Source organism: Schistocerca piceifrons, chromosome 1 (assembly GCF_021461385.2).
Source record: "Schistocerca piceifrons isolate TAMUIC-IGC-003096 chromosome 1, iqSchPice1.1, whole genome shotgun sequence".
In the NCBI taxonomy this organism is placed as follows: domain Eukaryota; kingdom Metazoa; phylum Arthropoda; class Insecta; order Orthoptera; family Acrididae; genus Schistocerca; species Schistocerca piceifrons.
The window spans coordinates 655,099,292-655,120,139 of NC_060138.1; the positions used below are offsets into that span (position 1 = coordinate 655,099,292).

Genomic DNA, 20,848 nt, shown 5'->3' on the forward strand with positions numbered 1-20,848 from the left:
CCAGGGCAGCAGTCGAAAATTTTCTGTATCCAGAAAGGCCCGTACAGGACCTGCAACATGCGGTCGTGTATTATCCTGCTGAAATGTAGGGTTTCACAGGGATCGAATGAAGGGTAGAGCCACGGGTCGTAACACATGTGAAATGTAACGTTCACTGTTCAAAGTGCCGTCAATGCGAACAAGAGGTAACCGAGTGTGTAACCAATGGCACCCCATACCATCACGCCGGGTGATACATCAGTATGGCGATAACGAATACACGCTTCCAATGTGCGTTCACCGCGATGTCGCCAAACACGGATGCGACCATGATGATGCTGTAAACAGAACTTGGATTCATCCGAAAAATACGTTTTGCCATTCGTGCACCCAGGTTCGTCGTTGAGTACACCATCGCAGGCGCTCCTGTCTGTGACGCAGCGTCAAGGGTAACCGCAGCCATGGTCTCCGAGCTGATAGTTCATGCTGCTGCAAACGTCGTCGAACTGCTCGTGCAGATGGTTGTTGTCTTGAAGCGTCCCATCTATTGACTTGGAGATCGCAACGTGGCTGCACGATCCGTTACAGCCATGCGGATAAGATGCCTGTCATCTCGACTGCTAGTGATACGAGGCCGTTGGGATCCAGCACGGAGTTCCGCATTACCCTCCTGAACCCACCGATTCCATATTCTGCTAACAGTCATTGGATCTCGACCAACGCGAAAAGCAATGTCGTGATACGATAAGCCGCAATCGCGATAGGCTACAATCCGACCTTTATCAAAGTCGGAAACGTGATGGTATGCATTTCTCCTCCTTACACGAGGCATGACGACAACGATTCACCAGGCAACGCCGGTCAACTGCTGTTTGTGTATGAGAAATCGTTTGGAAACTTTCCTCATGTCAGCACGTTGTAGGTGTCGCCACCGGCGCCAACCTTGTGTGAATGCTCTGAAAAGCTAATCATATGCATATCACTGAATCTTCTTCCTGTCGGTTAAATTTCACGTCTGTTCCATGTCATCTTCGTGGTGTAGCAATTTTAATGGCCAGTAGTGTACTAGTACCTGGCCACGTGTTGCAGTCGTTCAGTCCAGTTAAATGGAAAAGAAAGGAAAGGGAAAAAACATGTTCCTAATACATATGGGAATTGGATATACGTCACAGTACTCTCCCCCTTGTCCCTGTCCATCATCCCTCTCCCGCTCCTCTCTTCGTCTATGTCATTCTCCTTCCCCCTCTCTCTAGCAATCACGTCCTCCTTCTCTTTCTGCCCGTCTTCTGCACCCCCCCCCCCTTGCCTTCTCTCTCTGTCCTGCTTTCTGCTCTGCATATCCATTTCCTCCCACAACTCTGTCCATCTCCTCATCCGCCACCCCGTCTCTGACCTTGAGCCTAGTTTATTGTTATTCCAAATTCAGATTCAGTAGTAGTATTCCATCATTGCCCAGTATGCTAGAAATACAATTTTGCTGTTTCCTGTGACACCATCTGTGAGGAAGAAAATAAAACAGCACAATATTCTGTATCTAATTTATGTTTATAAATTTGTATAATGAGAAAGAATATATAGGAGAAACAATTTGTCTAACGCATTAATAGAAAACCTGGGCATTGTTGTTTAAAAATACATGTATTTTATGTCTGTCTGAATGTTTAATATAATATAGTTTAAAACTTGAAGTAAATCGGCCAATAACTCTTCGAGACTTGAAATATATCAGAACATTCTGGAGGTATGGTTTGGGAGAGAGGGATAACTCACGCCAAGCTGTGCAGAGAAATAAAGGCAAGTATGTCATCGACTTTATTACATTGAAGCCACACAGCCGGTCTTGCCGTGAACTCGGCGATGACGCCGCGCAGCGTACCCCCTGCTCCCTCAAGTGCGACTCGTGGGCCCTATATAGAGGGCCGAAGGGAAGCAGCCGACCGCCGCCGTTGTAGTGAGCCTTAGCAAACTCTGGCCATCTGCCCATGGCAACTCGTTCAGTGTCCGCAGCCTTGCACCCGGGAGGCTGCGAGTTCGTGCCCCGGCCCCACCCCTGCGGACGGCAGTTTGCAGTCCACCAGGCAAAGTCACCAAGAGAATAGAGGCCAGCTGCCCTGTCACGCATCGTGCCGATGTAGCTCCTATGAGAGACTCACCTCGCCACAGTGATGACGCGTCCGTGCAGTGGAAGCTGGAAGTAGCTTCAGAGGACCAGTTGGCCGCCGATATCAATCACCAACAGATTGTCGCTGTTGGCCTCCAATTTAAATAATCGTCATTCTGTCTTGTTCTAGACTCTGACAATATGGCGACATAACTGTCTGCTTTGAGCCTCCAGGCTCGCTTATCTATACATCTCTTCCCTATGCCTCTAACGTAGTTCTTCTGGAGAGGTGGGGGTACTAGTGGAGTGCTCTTTGCTAATTACGTCGGCTTTCTTCAGCCCGCTTTGGCCCCTACATATAGGTCACTAGCCGTTGTTGTAGCTGCAATATATGAGTTCTTCGCAGCATGTCGTGTCCTCTGCTGCCCTGATTATTTCATATTTATATATAGCGCCTGCCACGCTGTGACTTCCCGCCTGTGAGCAGTTTCATAAATTTGCCTCGTAGAATCGTTTGCAAAATATTAACATTGCCCGTGCCTACCATCTGATGCGTCAGCCGGTCTCTCTTAACTACTGACTTCCAACCATAGCTGCACGAGATTTACAAGAATTCCCCAAATCCACACCTTTACTTATTTGTGACGCAGAATATCTCGTACTTTCCGAAGAGATTCGTCCCGAATCTTTAACATTATGCTGCATCATCTTAACTCTAATAATTTATAAATTGAGGACAATCTCCCGAATTCACCATACAGGACTTCTGCTCACATTTTACTACTACCATGCAACCCTTATCGTACCCTTATACAGTAATTAAGACCTTAAAACTAATTGCTTCCCCGACCAATGCCGGTCAACCATTCTACTGGTAACTTGTGTGTTGGCACGTTTACAGTACGAAAAAGTGTGCTAGAAACACATGACAACTGGTGACCGACACACTCACCGCTAATACTTTATGCTCCTGTTCTTCCCGGAAATGGTGTACATGCTGCCACATTTGTTCCATCGAAATTTCCTCTTGCTTGGACGTTATTAATCTGTCCAATGACTGCAAAAGCTCTGTATTGAGTGAGTCATTTAAATATGTTAAATTGTGGACACGGATTACTCTCATTCTGACCAATACAATGTATTCCGTGACAGAGTCATAACAGCTGAGCCTGTGAGCGTAGCCAAGAGACGAATATCCTTCCCGACTACCTCACAAGTCATGCCATTAATGATCATTCCACTTTCCCGAAGCTCGAGTTTTTTCAACCCTACCGATCTGTCTCCATCGTAGCAATTCAACAATATATTTTCCGGCGTGAATACGGACTATATCCAATGAGCATTTGGGCTGTAAGAAGCTACTTCCCACAATTTTTCCCATTTACTTCCCCAGAAACAAACTCGCTTCACATGTCCACATTTGTGGACATCCGGACAGATCACAAATTACTCTATCACCCTCTCCCTCTTTCTGAGAACGTACAACCCACAAAAAACTGTATCATTAGTCATAACATGAAAAACCAACAACTCCGCAACAAAGGAAAACAACAAATATCCATATGGCAAAAAAACAATATTTACTCCCTGATGCAATAAACCAACAAATCACAACCATGCAACTTACTTACGCAACCTTAACCCATACGGCACATCGTGTACCTTACGTTGCTAACCAATTCCAGGTTCCTTCTTTTCATCCTTTGTAACATTCACTTTCCGATTAGCTGCCGATAACTGTGGTATTCCCCCTACCACTACTTTAAACGGTTTTATGCGACTGACGTGTATAACAGAAGTTTTTGTGGAGAACTGTATCTTCGCTTTGACTGGTGAGGTCATTTCCATGACCTGGTATGGTCCCTGGTATTTTGTCAAAAATTCCTTCGTTTTCCCCTTTGACGTATAGGGACTAGTGACCATTAACAATTGTCCCATGTGGTACTGCAGCAATTTGCCCATGCATCTGTGTGGTTTTTCCTAGCGTTCTAGCACCTTTGTGTTTGCCTTTTGCACATTCCTCCAAACTTCCCTAATTCTCTGGCAAACTCCCTCACCCACTCACCATCAGGTCATAATTTAGGAATCAAAACGTCAAAGGGAGGTGGCAGTTTCCTACTGTACACCACCTCAAATGGCGACAGGTCTGTTGCAGTATGAACCTGCGAATTATAACCACACTGTAAATAAGGTACATAGGAGTCCCTATCGTCGTGCTTGGAAGCTATGTAATAGCTTCACATCTTTGTAATTGTCTTGTCCACGCAATCAATTTTCCCATTAGTCTGCGTATGAAATGAACCCGTCCGTAACTTCGTTATGCACAACACACGACATAGTTGTTTCATTAAATCCAAGACAAAATTCGTTCCTTGGTCTGTAATTATGGTCTCAGGCACCACAAACTTGAATATGCAGTTGTTTACAAATGCTTGCTGGCATCGGTACTACTGCCAAAAATCGAGAAAAATGGTCGATGGTCGTGAGGACATGCTTGTTTTCTGCAGGTGTTTTATTAAATGGCCCAAAGACATCCAAGCTCAACATAGAAAATGGGCTGGACGCCTCTGCTAGCGTTTACAATAGCTGTGTAAAATTTCTGATGTGTCATGTTGACCCTCTGCGTGCATGGCACACAGTCCTTAATGTAATGCTCCACGTCACACTTCCTGTTCCTCCACCAAAACTGCTCTGCTACATGTCTGTCCATTGCACGTCGGCCACTCTGACCTGACAACATATGGTCATTAGCTTTCTGCAAAACTTCCTTCCAAACTCCCTCTGGAATCACCACACGTGGTCCACACCTCGTTATTCTACACAACAAGCCCTCATGCGTAACGAAATGTGGCTGTGACTTAAATACCTGACACTCCTTATCCCTTGCCTGTGCCTGCTGTCACTCTTCAACACTCTTCCCTAGCGTACTTAACATTGCTATCCCGCAGCTTAACGAATCTGCATTTGTGTGTGATCACCCTGGTTTAAGGACTACCTCGTGCTCGAATTCACTGTGCTTAAGTGCCCATCGAGTGAATCTACTAGATGGATCTTTCAAATCAAGGAACTATTTCAGTGAGGCATGATCCGTCACGACCTTAAGCTTCCTACAATACAGATAACATCCAAAATTTTTAATACCGTATATGAGCACCAACATCTCTTTCTCTGTTAAATAGTTACGCTCTGGCTTGTTTAACTGTCTTGAAGCGTCAGCCACCGGATGTTCGCGACCACGTACCATCTCTTCCAAGACAACCGACTGCATCGTTTGAAGCATCACACGAAAGGATAAACTCTTTCTCGAAATCCAGGAAAACCAGTAATAGATCTGAAACTATTTTTTTTTTAGTTCTTCAAATGCTTCCTGACATTCCTGCGACCAATGGAATTTCATCCCCTTCTTCAGTAGCTTGTCCAAGGGTCTGGCTATTTCCGCAAGGTCTTTCAGGAACCATCTATAATAATTACAAAGGCCACTGAACGACTATACTGGATATCGGATAATTCTGAACTGCATCTATAAGACGAGGATCTGTCTAGAATGAGATTTTCACTCTGCAGCGGAGTGTGCGCTGATATGAAACTTCCTGGCAGATTAAAACTGTGTGCCCGACCGAGACTCGAACTCGGGACCTTTGCCTTTCGCGGGCAAGTGCTCTACCAACTGAGCTACCCAAGCACGACTCAGGTCCGGTATCCACAGCTCTACTTCTGCCAGTATCTCGTCTCCTACCTTCCAAACTTTACAGAAGCTCTTCTGCGAACCATGCAGAACTAGCACTCCTGAATGAAAGGATATAGCGGAGACATGGCTTAGCCACAGCCTGGGGGATGTTTCCAGAATGAGATTTTCACTCTGCAGCGGAGTGTGCGCTGATATGAAACTTCCTGGCAGATTAAAACTGTGTGCCCGACCGAGACTCGAACTCGGGACCTTTGCCTTTCGCGGGCAAAGGCAAAGGTCCCGAGTTCGAGTCTCGGTCGGGCACACAGTTTTAATCTGCCAGGAAGTTTCATATCAGCGCACACTCCGCTGCAGAGTGAAAATCTCATTCTGGAAACATCCCCCAGGCTGTGGCTAAGCCATGTCTCCGCTATATCCTTTCATTCAGGAGTGCTAGTTCTGCATGGTTCGCAGAAGAGCTTCTGTAAAGTTTGGAAGGTAGGAGACGAGATACTGGCAGAAGTAGAGCTGTGGATACCGGACCTGAGTCGTGCTTGGGTAGCTCAGTTGGTAGAGCACTTGCCCGCGAAAGGCAAAGGTCCCGAGTTCGAGTCTCGCTCGGGCACACAGTTTTAATCTGCCAGGAAGTTTCGAGGATCTGTCTGTATGACAAGCTCACTAATCACGTGCCCCAAAAGGTTTACCTGAGTTTGCGCAAAAGGGCACTTGTGCACACTCTTAAAGTGGAACATGCCGATTCTAGTCTACTAAAGCCATCATCCAAACGTCTCACATGCTCTGGTAAATATTTTGAACAGGCAGTTATGTCATAGAGATTGACAAGTTTTTGGATTTATTCCTCTCAGTAGCCCATGTAACAACCGCTGAAAAGTTGCCGGGCGTTCTTTAGTCCAAATGGCATGTATTTGTAATGAAAATGTCCTGCTGGGACGGTAAACACGCCTACCTTCAGGCGCCATCTCCAATTGATGGAATCCACCCCTTAGGTCCATAGTTGTAAAGAACCGACAGTGACCCAGATTATCCAAAGTTTCCGTCATGTTTGGAAATGGATAAGCATCTGCAGTGGTTCGCTCGTTGAGATATCTGTAATCACAGCAAAATCCGTATTTCCGTATCCCGTCCGCTGGCCTTTGTGACACAATGACAATATTTGCACTCCAGGGAGTATCACTCGGTTCTATGATCCCATCCTGTAGTTGTTCAATAAATTCTTCTACCACTGGTTGCAGTTTCTTTGCTCTATGGTATGGCTTCCATTAAATTGTTGCACTTCCCCTATTGGTATGTGATGTTGCATCAGTGGGGTTGCTTGTAGCCTTCAATTCGCACCCCGGCCGCGGTGGCCGAGCGATTCTAGGCGCTTCAGTCCGGAACCGCGCAACTGCTACGGTTGCAGGTTCAAATCCTGCCTCCGGCATGGATGTGTGTGATGGCCTCATATGTTAAGTCCCATAGTGCTCAGAGCCATTTAAGCCGTCAATTTGCACAAAATGACGAAACCTCAGCAACAGGTTGTGAGCAGCCATTTGATCACTGCCCTTCAAATAATCTACTTTCCCTCGTAACACTTGCTTATCGACGTTTTGCTTATGGCTTTCCTCTAGGCTAGACTTATCGATTTCCTCGTCTTCCAAGACTTCCAGAGTTACTATCTATTATTGTACCCTTTGTGAAGAATCAGCTCTCCTCCGCCAAAGTCATTCACACTAATCATAAATCATCTTTCACCATTAATGTCACTCACATGCGGATAAAACAATGAGAACTACCCAACTTTTCATTGCTTAAGAGCGGTACAACTACGTATAATGTTTTCTTCGGCAATAGATATCCACTGAAACCCACACCATCTTCCAGTACCTGCCTATATTTTATCCTGCTTATCGATCTTTACTGAAAACGTACGCAGTATAGTTGGTCTCACTCCCATGATAGATGAACCTTGTGCCATCGTCTCAATTGCAACTGCTCCCCCAGCTGAAACCAATCCCACTGAGTTCCCCTGTGCGTTTCAATAAATCAGTCTTAGCGTGATGTTTGTCGAGAAAGTCTAGCCCGAGAATCACTGAACAACCTTCTCCTACGCATGGTAACGCCTCCATGCGTTCGCTGAACTTAGTTTCCTGACTGAAAACTCCAGTGCTGCATTACCCAATGATTCCACCCTATCATCGCCAACTCCACGTAACGTATACCATGTTGGCCCCAGTCTCCTCCTCTCACGAGGTCCAGACATAATTAACACATTCGCATCTGTGTCCACCAAAAATCTCTGTTTCTTGCCACTCACTAAGCCCACCAAGCTACATTCCATCCGTGCACTAACTTGTGCCCTGTTATGGTCTATCGGGACGGCCTTGCGACAGTTGAAGCAGTCCAATTTCCATTTAAGGGCTGCTTCCCTTGCCAGAGCTTTCCATCCTTTCTACCTCTACACTCAAATGCCCTGTGGCTCACTATGCCACACACATAGGACTCTGGTAGGTTACACTTCTTCCTTACATGTTCCTCCCAACTATAACAAAAACACTTGACTTCAGCAGCGAACACGCGATGGTCCACTCTCTTCTTTATGGCCATATCCGCTTCCTCTATAAGTGTTGCATCCTAAGAGCTGACTTTAAGTCCTCTGGGTACCGCATCCGTACCCTCCGTGACATTTCAGCATGTATACTACGCAAAAAACCATCCATCGCTCTATTTTCTGCCTCCTGTAACAGTACCCTGTTAGTTTCTGCATTCTGGATCTGTACATATGTCTTTGCGTTTAGCTTAAATATTCTACCTGAGAATACTTCCACTGACTCGTGGAGCTGCATCAACAACGTAATTTCTCCCAAAAAAATCACGCACTTCTCTGTGTTTGGTACTGTTGGCTCACTCCTAGGACGTATGTGCTTTACTCGATGCCTCGTGGTAGACAACATAGGTTTGGCGTTCCACGCTAAACGCATATTAGCAACATACAGGGTTACTTCATCTGACCACCCGCGCTTCCGCAGCGTCCCAAATATCCTTAACGAAAATTGTTGCCCTACCCGAGAAAGGATTAGTCACAGGGACCACTGCCAGACAATACAGAACAGAAGGCACTCTCAGTCGTGACTTACTCTCCCGAGACTCCGATTTCGACTGATCATGACTCTCTTTACGAGCCTGTAACCCACGATTAAGTTCGAAATATTTATCCTTCATGCTCTCAAAATGCAACTGCATCTTCAGTAGTAGAACGTATTTCCACCATTTTGCATACTCTACTTCGACCTTAATTAACCTGATTTTTTTTTAAAAAAAAAGACAAAACACAAACTCCAATTTAATCCTACACAAAAAATGTAAACACAAATTAATTCTTCTGGCAAATCATCGCCCATCTACACTCAGTACAACTACTAGACAGATGACCCGTAAGCCTACATACAGAACAAACAGCTGTTACAGCTCTGGTAGACAGCAGCTCGTGCCCAGACAAACTGACACGTTACTGGCACTAAATTATCCTGTTTACCGTTACCTCTAACCCAGGGTAAACGTATTGTGTTGGATAGCGAAACTTCGATCAGTTGTAGAATTTTGGAACACATATTAGGTTCGAGTCAAATGACTTTTCTGGAGACTAGAAATCTGCTCTGTAGGAATCAGCATGGGTTTCGAAAAAGACGGTCGTGTGAAACCCAGCTCGCGCTATTCGTCCACGAGACTCAGAGGGCCATAGACACGGGTTCAGACGTAGATGCCGTGTTTCTTGACTTCCGCAAGGCGTTCGATACAGTTCCCCACAGTCGTTTAATGAACAAAGTAAGAGCATATGGACTATCATACCAATTGTGTGATTGGATTGAAGAGTTCCTAGATAACAGAACGCAGCATGTCATTCTCAATGGAGAGAAGTCTTCCGAAGTAAGAGTGATTTCAGGTGTGCCGCAGGGGAGTGTCATAGGACCGTTGCTATTCACAAGATACATAAATGACCTTGCGGATGTCATTGGAAGTTCACTGAGGCTTTTTGCAGATGATGCTGGGGTGTATCGAAAGGTTGCAACAATGGAAAATTGTACTGAAATGCAGGAGGATCTGCAGCGAATTGACGCATGGTGCAGGGAATGGGAACTAAATCTCAATGTAGACAAGTGTAATGTGCTGCGAATACATAGAAAGATAGATCCCTTATCATTTAGCTACAAAATAGCAGGTCAGCAACTGGAAGCAGTTAATTCCATAAATTATCTGGGAGTACGCATTAGGAGTAATTTAAAATGGAATGATCATATAAAGTTGATCGTCGGTAAAACAGATGCCAGACTGAGATTGATTGGAAGAATCCTAAGGAAATACAATCCGAAAATAAAGGAAGTAGGTTACAGTACGCTTGTTCGCCCACTGCTTGAATACTGCTTTGCAGTGTGGGATAGTCTTTTGCATCCCTCTATTAGACAGGGCCACATTGTGTCCTTTTTAATTGACCTACATTCACGTGATGGATGTATGATCCTCCAAAACACGTAGTTGGAAGAACAGTGATCTGCATTTTCAAACTGATACACATTACAGTCACGTCCAAAGTTCTAACTACAGCAGTCACATTTAAAGCAAGTGAATTCATTTGGCGTATTACGTTGTATGTTCTATGGCGATGTGACAGCTTGAGTCATCGGTAACGTGCGCATTTTCAGTAAGGTGCTCATCTGACACTTTCACACCACAGAACCTCTCTACAGCTATCTGAAGATCTCAGCGTGTTTTACTGCCAGAAATGTTCACAGAACAAAAAACTTATACCAGAAGATCGAGTGAATAGAAATCAAAAATGTTCGGTTGCATACTTTTTTAAAATTGTTATTGATCACTGGCTTTAACAGATCAATTTATATACCGATGTTATACTGTCTTAATCCACAGCGTCGCTGATATACACTGCATTTGGCTCGTTCGCGGCTTGGTCGGCTACGACGCTCCCCATTCTGCAATCAGAGGACTCTCCGGCCCCGATCACCGCAGACCAGGCCTCGTGGCTGGCTTCCATCAACTCGCTGACGGGGCTGGTAGCGACGTTCACCGCTGGCTACGCTGTGGACATCATCGGCAGGAAGAAGCTGATTCTCTTCGCCGCTGCCCCACTCCTCGTCTGGTGGCCAATGGTCGCTTTCGCAAACTCTTACGCAATGCTGATGGTTGCCATGACGATAGGAAGCTTATCTGGCGGCCTCATGGGCAGTCCTTCCACTATGTTTCTGTGCGAAATCGCTGACACCGAATTACGAGGCACGCTCATGATGATCCACACTGTGTTGATGAACTGCGGCAGCCTTTTCATGTACTGCATAGCGCCCTACTTGTCCGTTTCGACTGTTTCCTTCATGTGCACTGCCGTCCCCATTATCTTCGTTGTCACATTCGTGTGGATGCCCGAGTCACCGTACTTCTTCCTTCTGCGTAACAGAGAATCTGAAGCTGTGAAGAGTCTCGTAAGGTACAGGGGCGAGTTGACACCAGAGGAACTGCGCTCGGAGCTTGACTCAATGTACAGAGCAATCCGACAGAAGCAAGAGACCAAAGGGAGGCTGAAAGACCTTTTCTTGGTACCAGTGCACCGCAGGACTCTGCTGATAATGTTCGGGTTCGTCTTGCTCCATTTGTCCACTGGTGCAATAGCGTTTGGTACCTACACGACGTACATATTCGAGAAGAGTGGAAGCGGTTTCGACGCAGATGTGTCTTCCATCATCGTAGCGGCCGTTATGCTTGTATCGAGTATTTCGTCGTCCTTCATTGTTGAAAGAGTTGGCCGGCGGCCACTCGGGATTCTGGGCCTTACCGGGTGCTGTGTCTGCCTGACCGCCATGGGCGCCTACTTCTACGTGGACGAGACCCAGGGTGAGGTGCCCTCTGCCTTCGACTGGGTGCCGCTCACAACCGTCATCGGATTCAACGTAAGACTGTTTTTATAAATATTTATGTCTTTTTTGAAACTTGGTTGATGGTGGTAGTACACTTTAACCAAAGAATTATGAGACAAATACGAAAACAACTGGATTTATGCCATAACCATGACAAGCTGTGTGGTTTGATACTTTCCATTGCAGGTGATCTATTCTGTGAACAGATTGTCTTCCTCAGTACAAGGAGAAAGGAAGGAAAATGTGACGAAAGGAAGTTAAGAATGAAGATTAGATCCTATTGACAACGACTACATTAGAGACGGAGTACGTGCCCGGATCAGAATGAAGGGGTAGGAAATACACCTGCATCTTCATGACTACCCTGTAATTCAAACTTAAGTGCTTGGCAGATGGTTCATAGATCCACTTTCAGACCATTCCTTGACCGTTACGCTCTCAATTAGCACGTGGAAAAAATGAACGCCTAGATCTTTGCGTGCGAGCTCTGATGTCTCTTATTTTTTGACGATGCTCATTTCTGCCTATGTAGGTGGGAATTAATAAAATATTTTCACATTTGGAGAAGAAAGTTGGTGAGTAGAATTGCGTGAAATGGTCTCGCCACAACGAAGAACGCCCTTGTTTCAATATTACCACCTTGAATAGTGTATTATATCCATGGCACTCTTCCCCATTTCGCGACAAAACGAAACTTACTGCCTCTCTTTGAACTTTTTCGATGTCCTCCATCAGTACCATATGATGAGGGTCATATAGTGCAGCAATACTCCAGAAGACGATAGTGTAGGTGTAGTGTAGGTAGTATCTTTAGTGTATCTGTTGCATCTTCGTTCTGCCATTAAGATGCAGACTTTCATTCGCCATCCCCACTACATCTTCTATGTGGCGGTTCGAGCTTGGTTTCAAATGGCTCTGAGCACTATGGGACTTAACTTTTACGGTCATCAGTCCCATAGAACTTAGAACTACTTAAACCTAACTAACCTACGTACATCACACACATCCATGCCCGAGGCAGGATTTGAACCTGCGACCGTAGCGGTCGCGCGGTTCCAGACTGGAGCGCTTAGAACCGCTCGACCATCCCGGCCGGCGGTTCAAGTTTACGTTATAATTGTAATCCTGGGTATTCCGTTGAATCGACGGCTTTTACCTTCGTGTGATTTATCGTGTAACAGAAATACAACTGAACTTCTTTCCTTTTCTGGTACTTACGCGGGTCATGTCACTTTATACTGTTGATGTTCAACTGCCACTTTTCACAATATGCAGAAGTCTTGTCGGCATCATTTTTAATTTCCGTTCAACTTATGACGTTTTTATTAAGCGGTAACCGACAGTATCATCTACAACCAATCTAAGAAGGCTACTTGTTTTGACTCTTAAATCGTTTATGTAGATTAGGAACAGCACAGAGGATAACACTTACTTAGGGAAACACGGATATCAATTCTGATTCATCCAGTGACTTACCGTCAGTTGCCACGAACTGTAACATTTCTCAAAGGAATTTAATAATTCAGTGTCAAAACTGCGGCGATACTCCATAGACACACATTTTGATTAGAAGCCGCTTGTGAGGAATGGTGTCAAAAGCCTTCTGGAAAGCTAGAGATATGGAATCAACTTGAGATCCCATGTCGATAGCACTCATTACTTTGTGTGAATAAAAGCCAATTCTGCTTCACAAAAAAGGTATTTTCTGAATCCATACTGCCTACGTGTCAATAGATTTTTTTTCGAAGTATTTCATAATGTTTGAAGACGACGTGCGTTCCTAGTTCTACCGCAAACCGATGTCAGTGATATAGGTCTATCATTCAACGGACTACTTATTTTGTCAGCCGGTGTGGCCGAGCGGTTCTAGGCGCTTCAGTGTGGAACCGCGCGACCGCTACAGTCGCAGGTTGGAATCCTGCCTCGGGTATGGATGTGTGTGATGTCCTTAGGTTAGTTAGGTTTAAATAGTTCTAAGTTCTAGGGGACTGATGACCTCAGATGTTAGGTCCCATAGTGCTCAGAGCCATTTGAATCATTTTGAACCACTACTTCTATTACCCTTCTTGGGTACTGGCGTCACCCGTGTCACCTCCCTCTCTTTAGTTCAGTCTGTAGTAGGAATTTTGGTATGGTTTTCAGTAATAGGTAGACTGACTCCAGAGGAAGGTTTCGTCCAGAATTTATACCGCTGTGAAAACGGTGCCATTGCCATCTAGCAGTGAATAGCAGAACTCTTTGAATTCACGTAATGCTGTCTAACTGCATTGCAGCGCCACCACCACGAGACGGACACGGGCTACTGCCAACTTCCTTAAACGAGTTGCCGTGCAGGACGTACCTCGACATTAAGCTGATAACAACATAGTTTTTTGTATAGAGTTCATGTTTAAGTGGTGTGAAGGGAAATGCGGGAAAACCTCAAACAGAAAATATAGCTTGTGCCGAACTGGCAAAGGCCTGTAAACGAAATTCCAGCAATACGCACTGAGAGCTACACATGCGAAATTGGGGCAGATATCTAGTGATTGCTGAAAATGGAATGATTTCATCAGCATACACCGAAAGAAATCTTACTGTTGTACAGTCTTGACCAGAAGACTTGCTTTTCTTGGATGGTTTAAACCGCTTCGCTACACCGAGAAAACCTACTTGTAAATCACTCAAGTGGATAGCTGTTCTTGGTTCGAATACTGGAATGTTCACAAAATCTTCTTCGGTGAAGAAATTTCGTGAAAACTATGTTTACTAACTCCGCTTTAGTGGCACTGTCGTCGGCAACATTACCATTGCAATTGCACAGAGAGAGTACTGATTGTCTCTTGTCGCTTCTATAATTTACATACTAACAGAATCTCTTTGGATTTCGACACAGTTCCGTTGCGGAAAGTATTAAACGCATCTCGCACTCAAGTCCATGCTGAATGTCGACCTACTGTAAAACATCGCCACTAACGGGGATTTTGTACTATTTTTAAAAATCTGGCCTACTTTTTCCGTTGCTACAGCAACAGTGATCTCATTATTTTGTGTACCATGATGGATTTGTTCCTTCGTTTTTTAATTTACTTGATATGAATCCCTCAATTGCGGTCGATGCTATTTCCCTGACTTTGTCACATGTGGTCTTCACTTACATAGTTACTTCGGAAGGCGTCAAGAAAACTTTTATCTGCTTGAAGAACCGAGGATCTCGGACAAGACGAGACGATTCCTGCAGAAGATCTAACCGTTATGAACTCACGACGACTTGAACCCAGTACGAGAAAAACTGAAGTATGTACATTCCATCTGGCAAACAAACAAACTAATGCGGAGGTCAGAGTGAAACTTAACAGAAACACTCTTTGTCATAAAAATACCCTAAGAACCTTGGTGCCACCCTTGACCGCACCCTTTCATATAGAAAACATCTTGAAAATACTGCTGCCAAGATAAAAACTTGTAACAATATTATTCAAAAATTATGTAGAATCACGTGAGGAGCTTCAGCAGATACCTAGAGCACATCGTCCATTGCGCTGGGCTTCTCAGCAGCCGAGTATTGTGTCCTAGTGTGGCTAAACAGCTGCCACACCAACTTGATCGACGTCCAGTTGAATCCCACTGCGCGGCTTATAACTCGGACAGTCCAACCAAAACCGATTTACAGGGTTTCTCTGCTGAGCATCATCCATCCACGCGCAGTCCATAGAAGCGAGGCCTTGCTTAGGGAATACGGCAAGCCACAGGAGAATTTGGAATTACCTGTACCGGAAGACATACCAAGTCTACGACAAAACAGACTCCGTTCAAGAAGCCCACCATTATGGCAAGCAGAACAGCTAGATGCCGAGACATGTGGAATCGGTACTGTCAACTTACTGAAAATCATATAATACAAAATATAGTGCAAACTGCCAGACACAATATGGTATATCATTTTCCATTACATCTTTGCATGGTAAATGATTACTTTTGTACGTTACCGAACTTCATATGTGTATTTGCCTGAAGGTTATTTCGTACATTTTAACCTGAGGCAATTTTTTTCCTTTTGCTTGTTCTTTCAGGTCTGAACAACCGAAATTTTAAGATTACACATTCCTGGTGATCTAGACAATTTAAAAAATTGGATTATATGTTAGAAAGAGAAGAAAAAACTGCTCGCGCAGATTCAAAGTGGGTGCAACACCTTGCACTGATTAACAACATTCTCCTCCTCGCCCCCCAGCTTTAACATTAACAACATTCTCCTCCTCGCCCCCCCCCCCCCCCCCAGCTTTAACTGTAGGGTACTGCAAATAATGTAAATGTCAGTGCAAAAAGTAAAAACGTATGAACTATTGAAAAACAATGTTGAAATAAATAATAGGAATCCACGTAAATTAAGTCATATAATGGAAAACTTAAATAATAACACTAAATCTCATAAATATTTAAAAATTTTAAAGAAATTAGTTTCCTGCTTCAGCTGTTATGTATTTCCTTTCTATTTCTATTTTGCTTACTGCTATGATTCGGCTGTGAAGCCATTCTCAAGCAATTACCTACATAACAGGAAAACATAAACGGCATACAAATCACACAGCAACCATTGATTGCAGTCACCAGAATGAAATCAGACTAAAAACAGTATAAAAAGAGCACATACAATGTTTAACCCCTTCGCTGAGTATGATCTGGATTACAGTCATTTTCGTAGAGAGTCCGTGGTTGACCGGCCGGAGTGGCCGTGCGGTTCTAGGCGCTGCAGTCTGGAACCGAGCGACCGCTACGGTCGCAGGTGCGAATCCTGCCTCGGGCATGGATGTGTGTTATGTCATTAGCTTAGTTAGGTTTAATTAGTTCTAAGTTCTAGGCGACTGATGACCCCAGACGTTAAGTCGCATAGTGCTCAGAGCCATTTGAACCATTTAGTCCGTGGTTGGCATGACTACACTAAAGCAGATAAAAATTAAATATTGTTTAATTATCCGTAAAAATAGTAAACAGGCAAGCCTTGGAAACGTCGTATAATAAAATGGTGCACCACATTACTTGAGTTGAAAGCTTAATGTAAATATTGTGTGACTAGGCCTCGCGTCGGGTAGACCATTCGCCGGGTGCAAGTCTTTCGAGCTTGGATGGCGTGTACAGGTACAGTTGCACATGAAACTTCAACACGATACCACAGTTCATCAAGAGTAGCGACTGGCGTCTTGTGACAAGCCAGTTGCTCGGCCACTATTGACCAGACGTTTTCAATTGGTGAGAGATCTGGAGAATGTGCTGGCCAAGGCAGCAGTCGAACATTTTCTGTATCCAGAAAGGCCCGTAAAGGACCTGCAAATGCGGTCGTGCATTATCCTGCTGCAATGTGGGGTTTCGCCGGGATCGAATGAAGGGTAGAGCCACGGGTCGTAACACATTTGAAATGTTCAAAGTGCCGTCAATGCGAACAAGAGGTAACCGAGACGTGTAACAAATGGCACCCCATACCATCACGCCGGATGATAAGCCAGTATGACGATGACGAATACATGCTTCCAATGTGCGCTCACCGTGATGTCGCCAAACACGGATGCGACCATCATGATGCTGTAAACCTGGATTCATCCTAAAAAAATGACGTTTTGCTATTCGTGCACCAAGGTTCATCGTTGAGTACATCATTGCAGGCACTCCTGTCTGTGATGCAGCATCAAGGGTAACCGCAGCCTTGGTCTGATAGTCCATGCTGCTCCAAACGTCGTCGAACTGTTCGTGCAGATGGTTGTTGTCTTGCAAACGTCACCATCTGTTGACTCAGGGATCAAGACGTGGCTGCACGATCCATTACAGCCATGTGGATAAGATGCCTGTCATCTCGACTGCTAGTGGAACGAGGCTGTTGGGATCCTCCTGAACCCACTGATTCCATATTCTGCTAACAGTCATTGGATCTCAACCAACGCGAGCAGCAATGTCGCGATAGAATAAACCGCAATCGCGATAGGCTACAATTCGAGCTTTATCAAAGTCGGAAACGTGATGGTACGCATTTCTCCTCATTACACAAGCCATCACAACACCATTTCACCAGGCAACGCCGGTCAACTGCCGTTTGTGTATGAGAAATCGGTTGGAAACTGTTCTGTACATAGTTCCGCGTAGTCAGCGCGTACGCAACTTTCCCACTAGAGCACGCCCCGCTAAGCACAACAGCGCAGGCCCAGCGCTCGTCCGTCTCCGCACTACGAGATGGCGCTGCCATAGAGACAGACCAAATTGTGTTTCCGCCGATCCGCGTATTAATATGTAACGCAACCAATGAGATTGCTGCTAACGTAGAACCTTTTCTCCTCGCGGATCACACTCGCGCGAGGTATTATTACAAGTGTACAGACCTCCGATTAGTCAGTCTGCATTTGTCTGCACCAGTCTGTACCAGTCTGCATTTATCTGCACCAGTCTGTACCAGTCTGCATTAGTCTCTACCAGTCTGTATGAGTTCTACATTTGTCTGTACCAGTCTGTAGTCACGTTTCAGTCTGCACCTAATAAGATTACCATATTCCTGTAAGATGGCGGCCACTGAGTGACGCGCGTTTCTTTGGCTCGCGAGTTTTTCCGCTCATTGAAGGTGTTACAGAGAAGTGCGGCAGTCTACAACGTGTGCATCGGACTAAACAAGTGTTACTTGCCGTGGTGTGTTGTTCTCCGTTGATTACCACAAGTGATAAGTGATAAGTGAGTGAAAAATGGGAAGAGCACGAGTAAGCGGCAGCAGGCGAGGCTACAGGGGCGCAGGCAGCGCGGGCGCCCGGTCTCCGGCGGCAGGTGAGGCCTCGCTTCCCGACATCGGGGAGCTCGTCCGGTCCCAGGTGAGTGCGGCGCTGCACAGTAAAGACACGCTAGACGTAATAGTGCAATCCATCACGGCCTCTGTGACGGCCGCGGTCATGGACAAACTGCAAGATTCTGTCGGGTGCAACAGCACCGAAATCCAGTCTCTTAGAAAGTCCCTGGCTGCACAAGAGAAAAAAGCCGCCGACCTAGAAGCTAAACTGTCTGCGGCCACCGATGAAATTGAGCAGTATCAGCGAAGGAACAGCTTGCGCTTGTTCCGGGTAGCTGAAAACGATCGTGAAAACACCGAAGACCTGGCCATTAGCCTCGTGCGTGAGAAACTTGGCGTGCAGATCGACGTGGCCGATATTGACAGAAGCCACCGTGTTGGGCGCAGGATACCAGGTGCGATGAAACCCAGGCCCATAATAATTAAATTTGTGTCATACCGGAAAAGAGCTGAAGTGTTTGCTCAGAAAAGAAAACTCGCCAAGAGTGGGTTTACCCTGAGGGAAGATCTGGCGCGCGAAAGACTAAAAGTTTTGAACACTGCGATCACACAGTTCGGCCTTCAAAATGTGTGGACCCAGGATGGCAGGATCGTAGTCAAGACGGAAGGAGGGAGGAAAACGGTGACGAACATGTCCGAACTGAAAGACTGAGCGAAATCTCGCGAGACACAAAGTCTCATATTGTACTCTGTCTAATATAAGTTAATTTTTATTCTTTCTTATCATTTTTTTGCGTAAATATTGCTTCGTTATTTCTATATGCACCATAAGTACTCTATTTAAAATCAGTAAATTGTTTCACATAAGTATTGCTTCTTTATTTGTTTATCATAAGTGCTCATGTATATTCACATTGTCAGTCAAACGGGAATTAACATTCTCCATTAACAGGAATCTCCTTAAAACCGCCTTTCTATATCTGTTATTTTCATCCTCGTCACTACCACTACTACTAGCTACTACTATTATCTTTTTCGTAACCACTACTGCCACTTTCCATCTTTCTTTTCGCTCCCTTCTCCGATACCTCCAGCTTGTCTTTCACCTTTAGCCCACAGACGCTTGAGTCAGTCACGACCTTGGACACACCTGTAAATATGTCTTCCCCCGCGAAATCCAGCGTTTGTCCCTCTTTCGGCCAGCAGGTAGGCGGAGCGCGCTCGGTCCTACAGGCGGCCACAATGGGACGGACCGGTTCCGGCGGCGGGCTCTTTGTGGCCCACGCGAACGCTCAGTCGCTAACGGCTCACTTTCACGAGTTCTGTGACCTGTTCTGCCAATCGCTGTTCCATATTATCCTCGTCTCTGAAGCTTGGTTGAAACCAAACATTTCTTCCGACGCTATCCGAATAACTGGTTGCTCTCTCCTAAGGGCAGATCGTGAAACACGACGCGGCGGTGGTGTGGGTGCCTATGTTCGCTCTGATCTGAGACCTACTATACTGTGCACATCGGATGCAAAGGGCGAAGGAGAAGCAGAGTTCTTGTTTTTCGAAATAAATACGTCAAATCAGAAACTGCTAATTGGAGTAATCTATAAACCTCCAAACGTCGGTGCTATGTCCTCCTTTCAGTCTACCCTGGCCTCGCTCGTGACACTGTATGAGCACATAATCATTATGGGCGACACAAACATCGACTTACAGTTAAAATCTCCCTCTGCAGAAAAACTAAGGAGAGTGTTCCACTCCAATGATATGAGTTTAACACCGCTGGACCCAACTCATCACACGCCACACAGCCATACACTCATAGATATAATAGCAACAAAGCGATCAGATAAAATAATTCGCGCCAATCAGACATCCGCTCCAGGACTCTCTCCTCATGACGTGATATTCTTAAATTACTCAGTACATACTACCAAAGAAAAATCTCACCTGGTAACCCACAGAAACCTAAAAAATGTTAACCATGACGCTCTTCAAAAGGATTGCTCAGACATCCCTTGGCATGATATAAGCAATGAACCGACTTTAGACGGAAAAATTCGGGAATTATGTCGCAAAATTATTGCACTGTATGATAAACATGCTCCTCAACGCACTGTTAAGGTAAAGAGAGCTCCCGCTCCGTGGCTCACCACTGCATTACGCCAGTTAATGGAAAAAGCTGCGCAGTTTCGGTATAGGGAAGCGAAGATCTGACGCTGTTTATCAAGCGTCTGCAGAAGAATTAAACGATTTCTTCTCAACAGCTGTAAACTGCCACGCAGCGACAAATTACCAGCCCCAAGATACCAATCTCTCGAGAGACCAGTTTTTCCTAAAACACGTCACTACCGGCACAGTACACAAGGCAATTATGAGAATCTCTTCCGAGGCAGTAGGAAATGATGGAGTGAGCATTGGCATGATTAAGAACGTCGTAAACACTATTA

The 20,848-nt window shown here is 45.2% G+C and overlaps 1 protein-coding gene across 1 annotated transcript in view; it reads left to right on the forward strand.

Moving 5' to 3' along the window:
* Positions 1-1,836: 1,836 nt before the first annotated feature.
* LOC124762456 overlaps positions 1,837-20,848 on the forward strand; it is a 90,969-nt gene continuing 71,957 nt past the window's right edge. Inside the window, exons 1-2 of the mRNA XM_047249120.1 lie at positions 1,837-1,927; positions 10,671-11,701. Coding sequence (XP_047105076.1) covers positions 1,837-1,927; positions 10,671-11,701 — 1,122 coding nt within the window. The remainder of the gene's footprint in view (positions 1,928-10,670; positions 11,702-20,848) is intronic.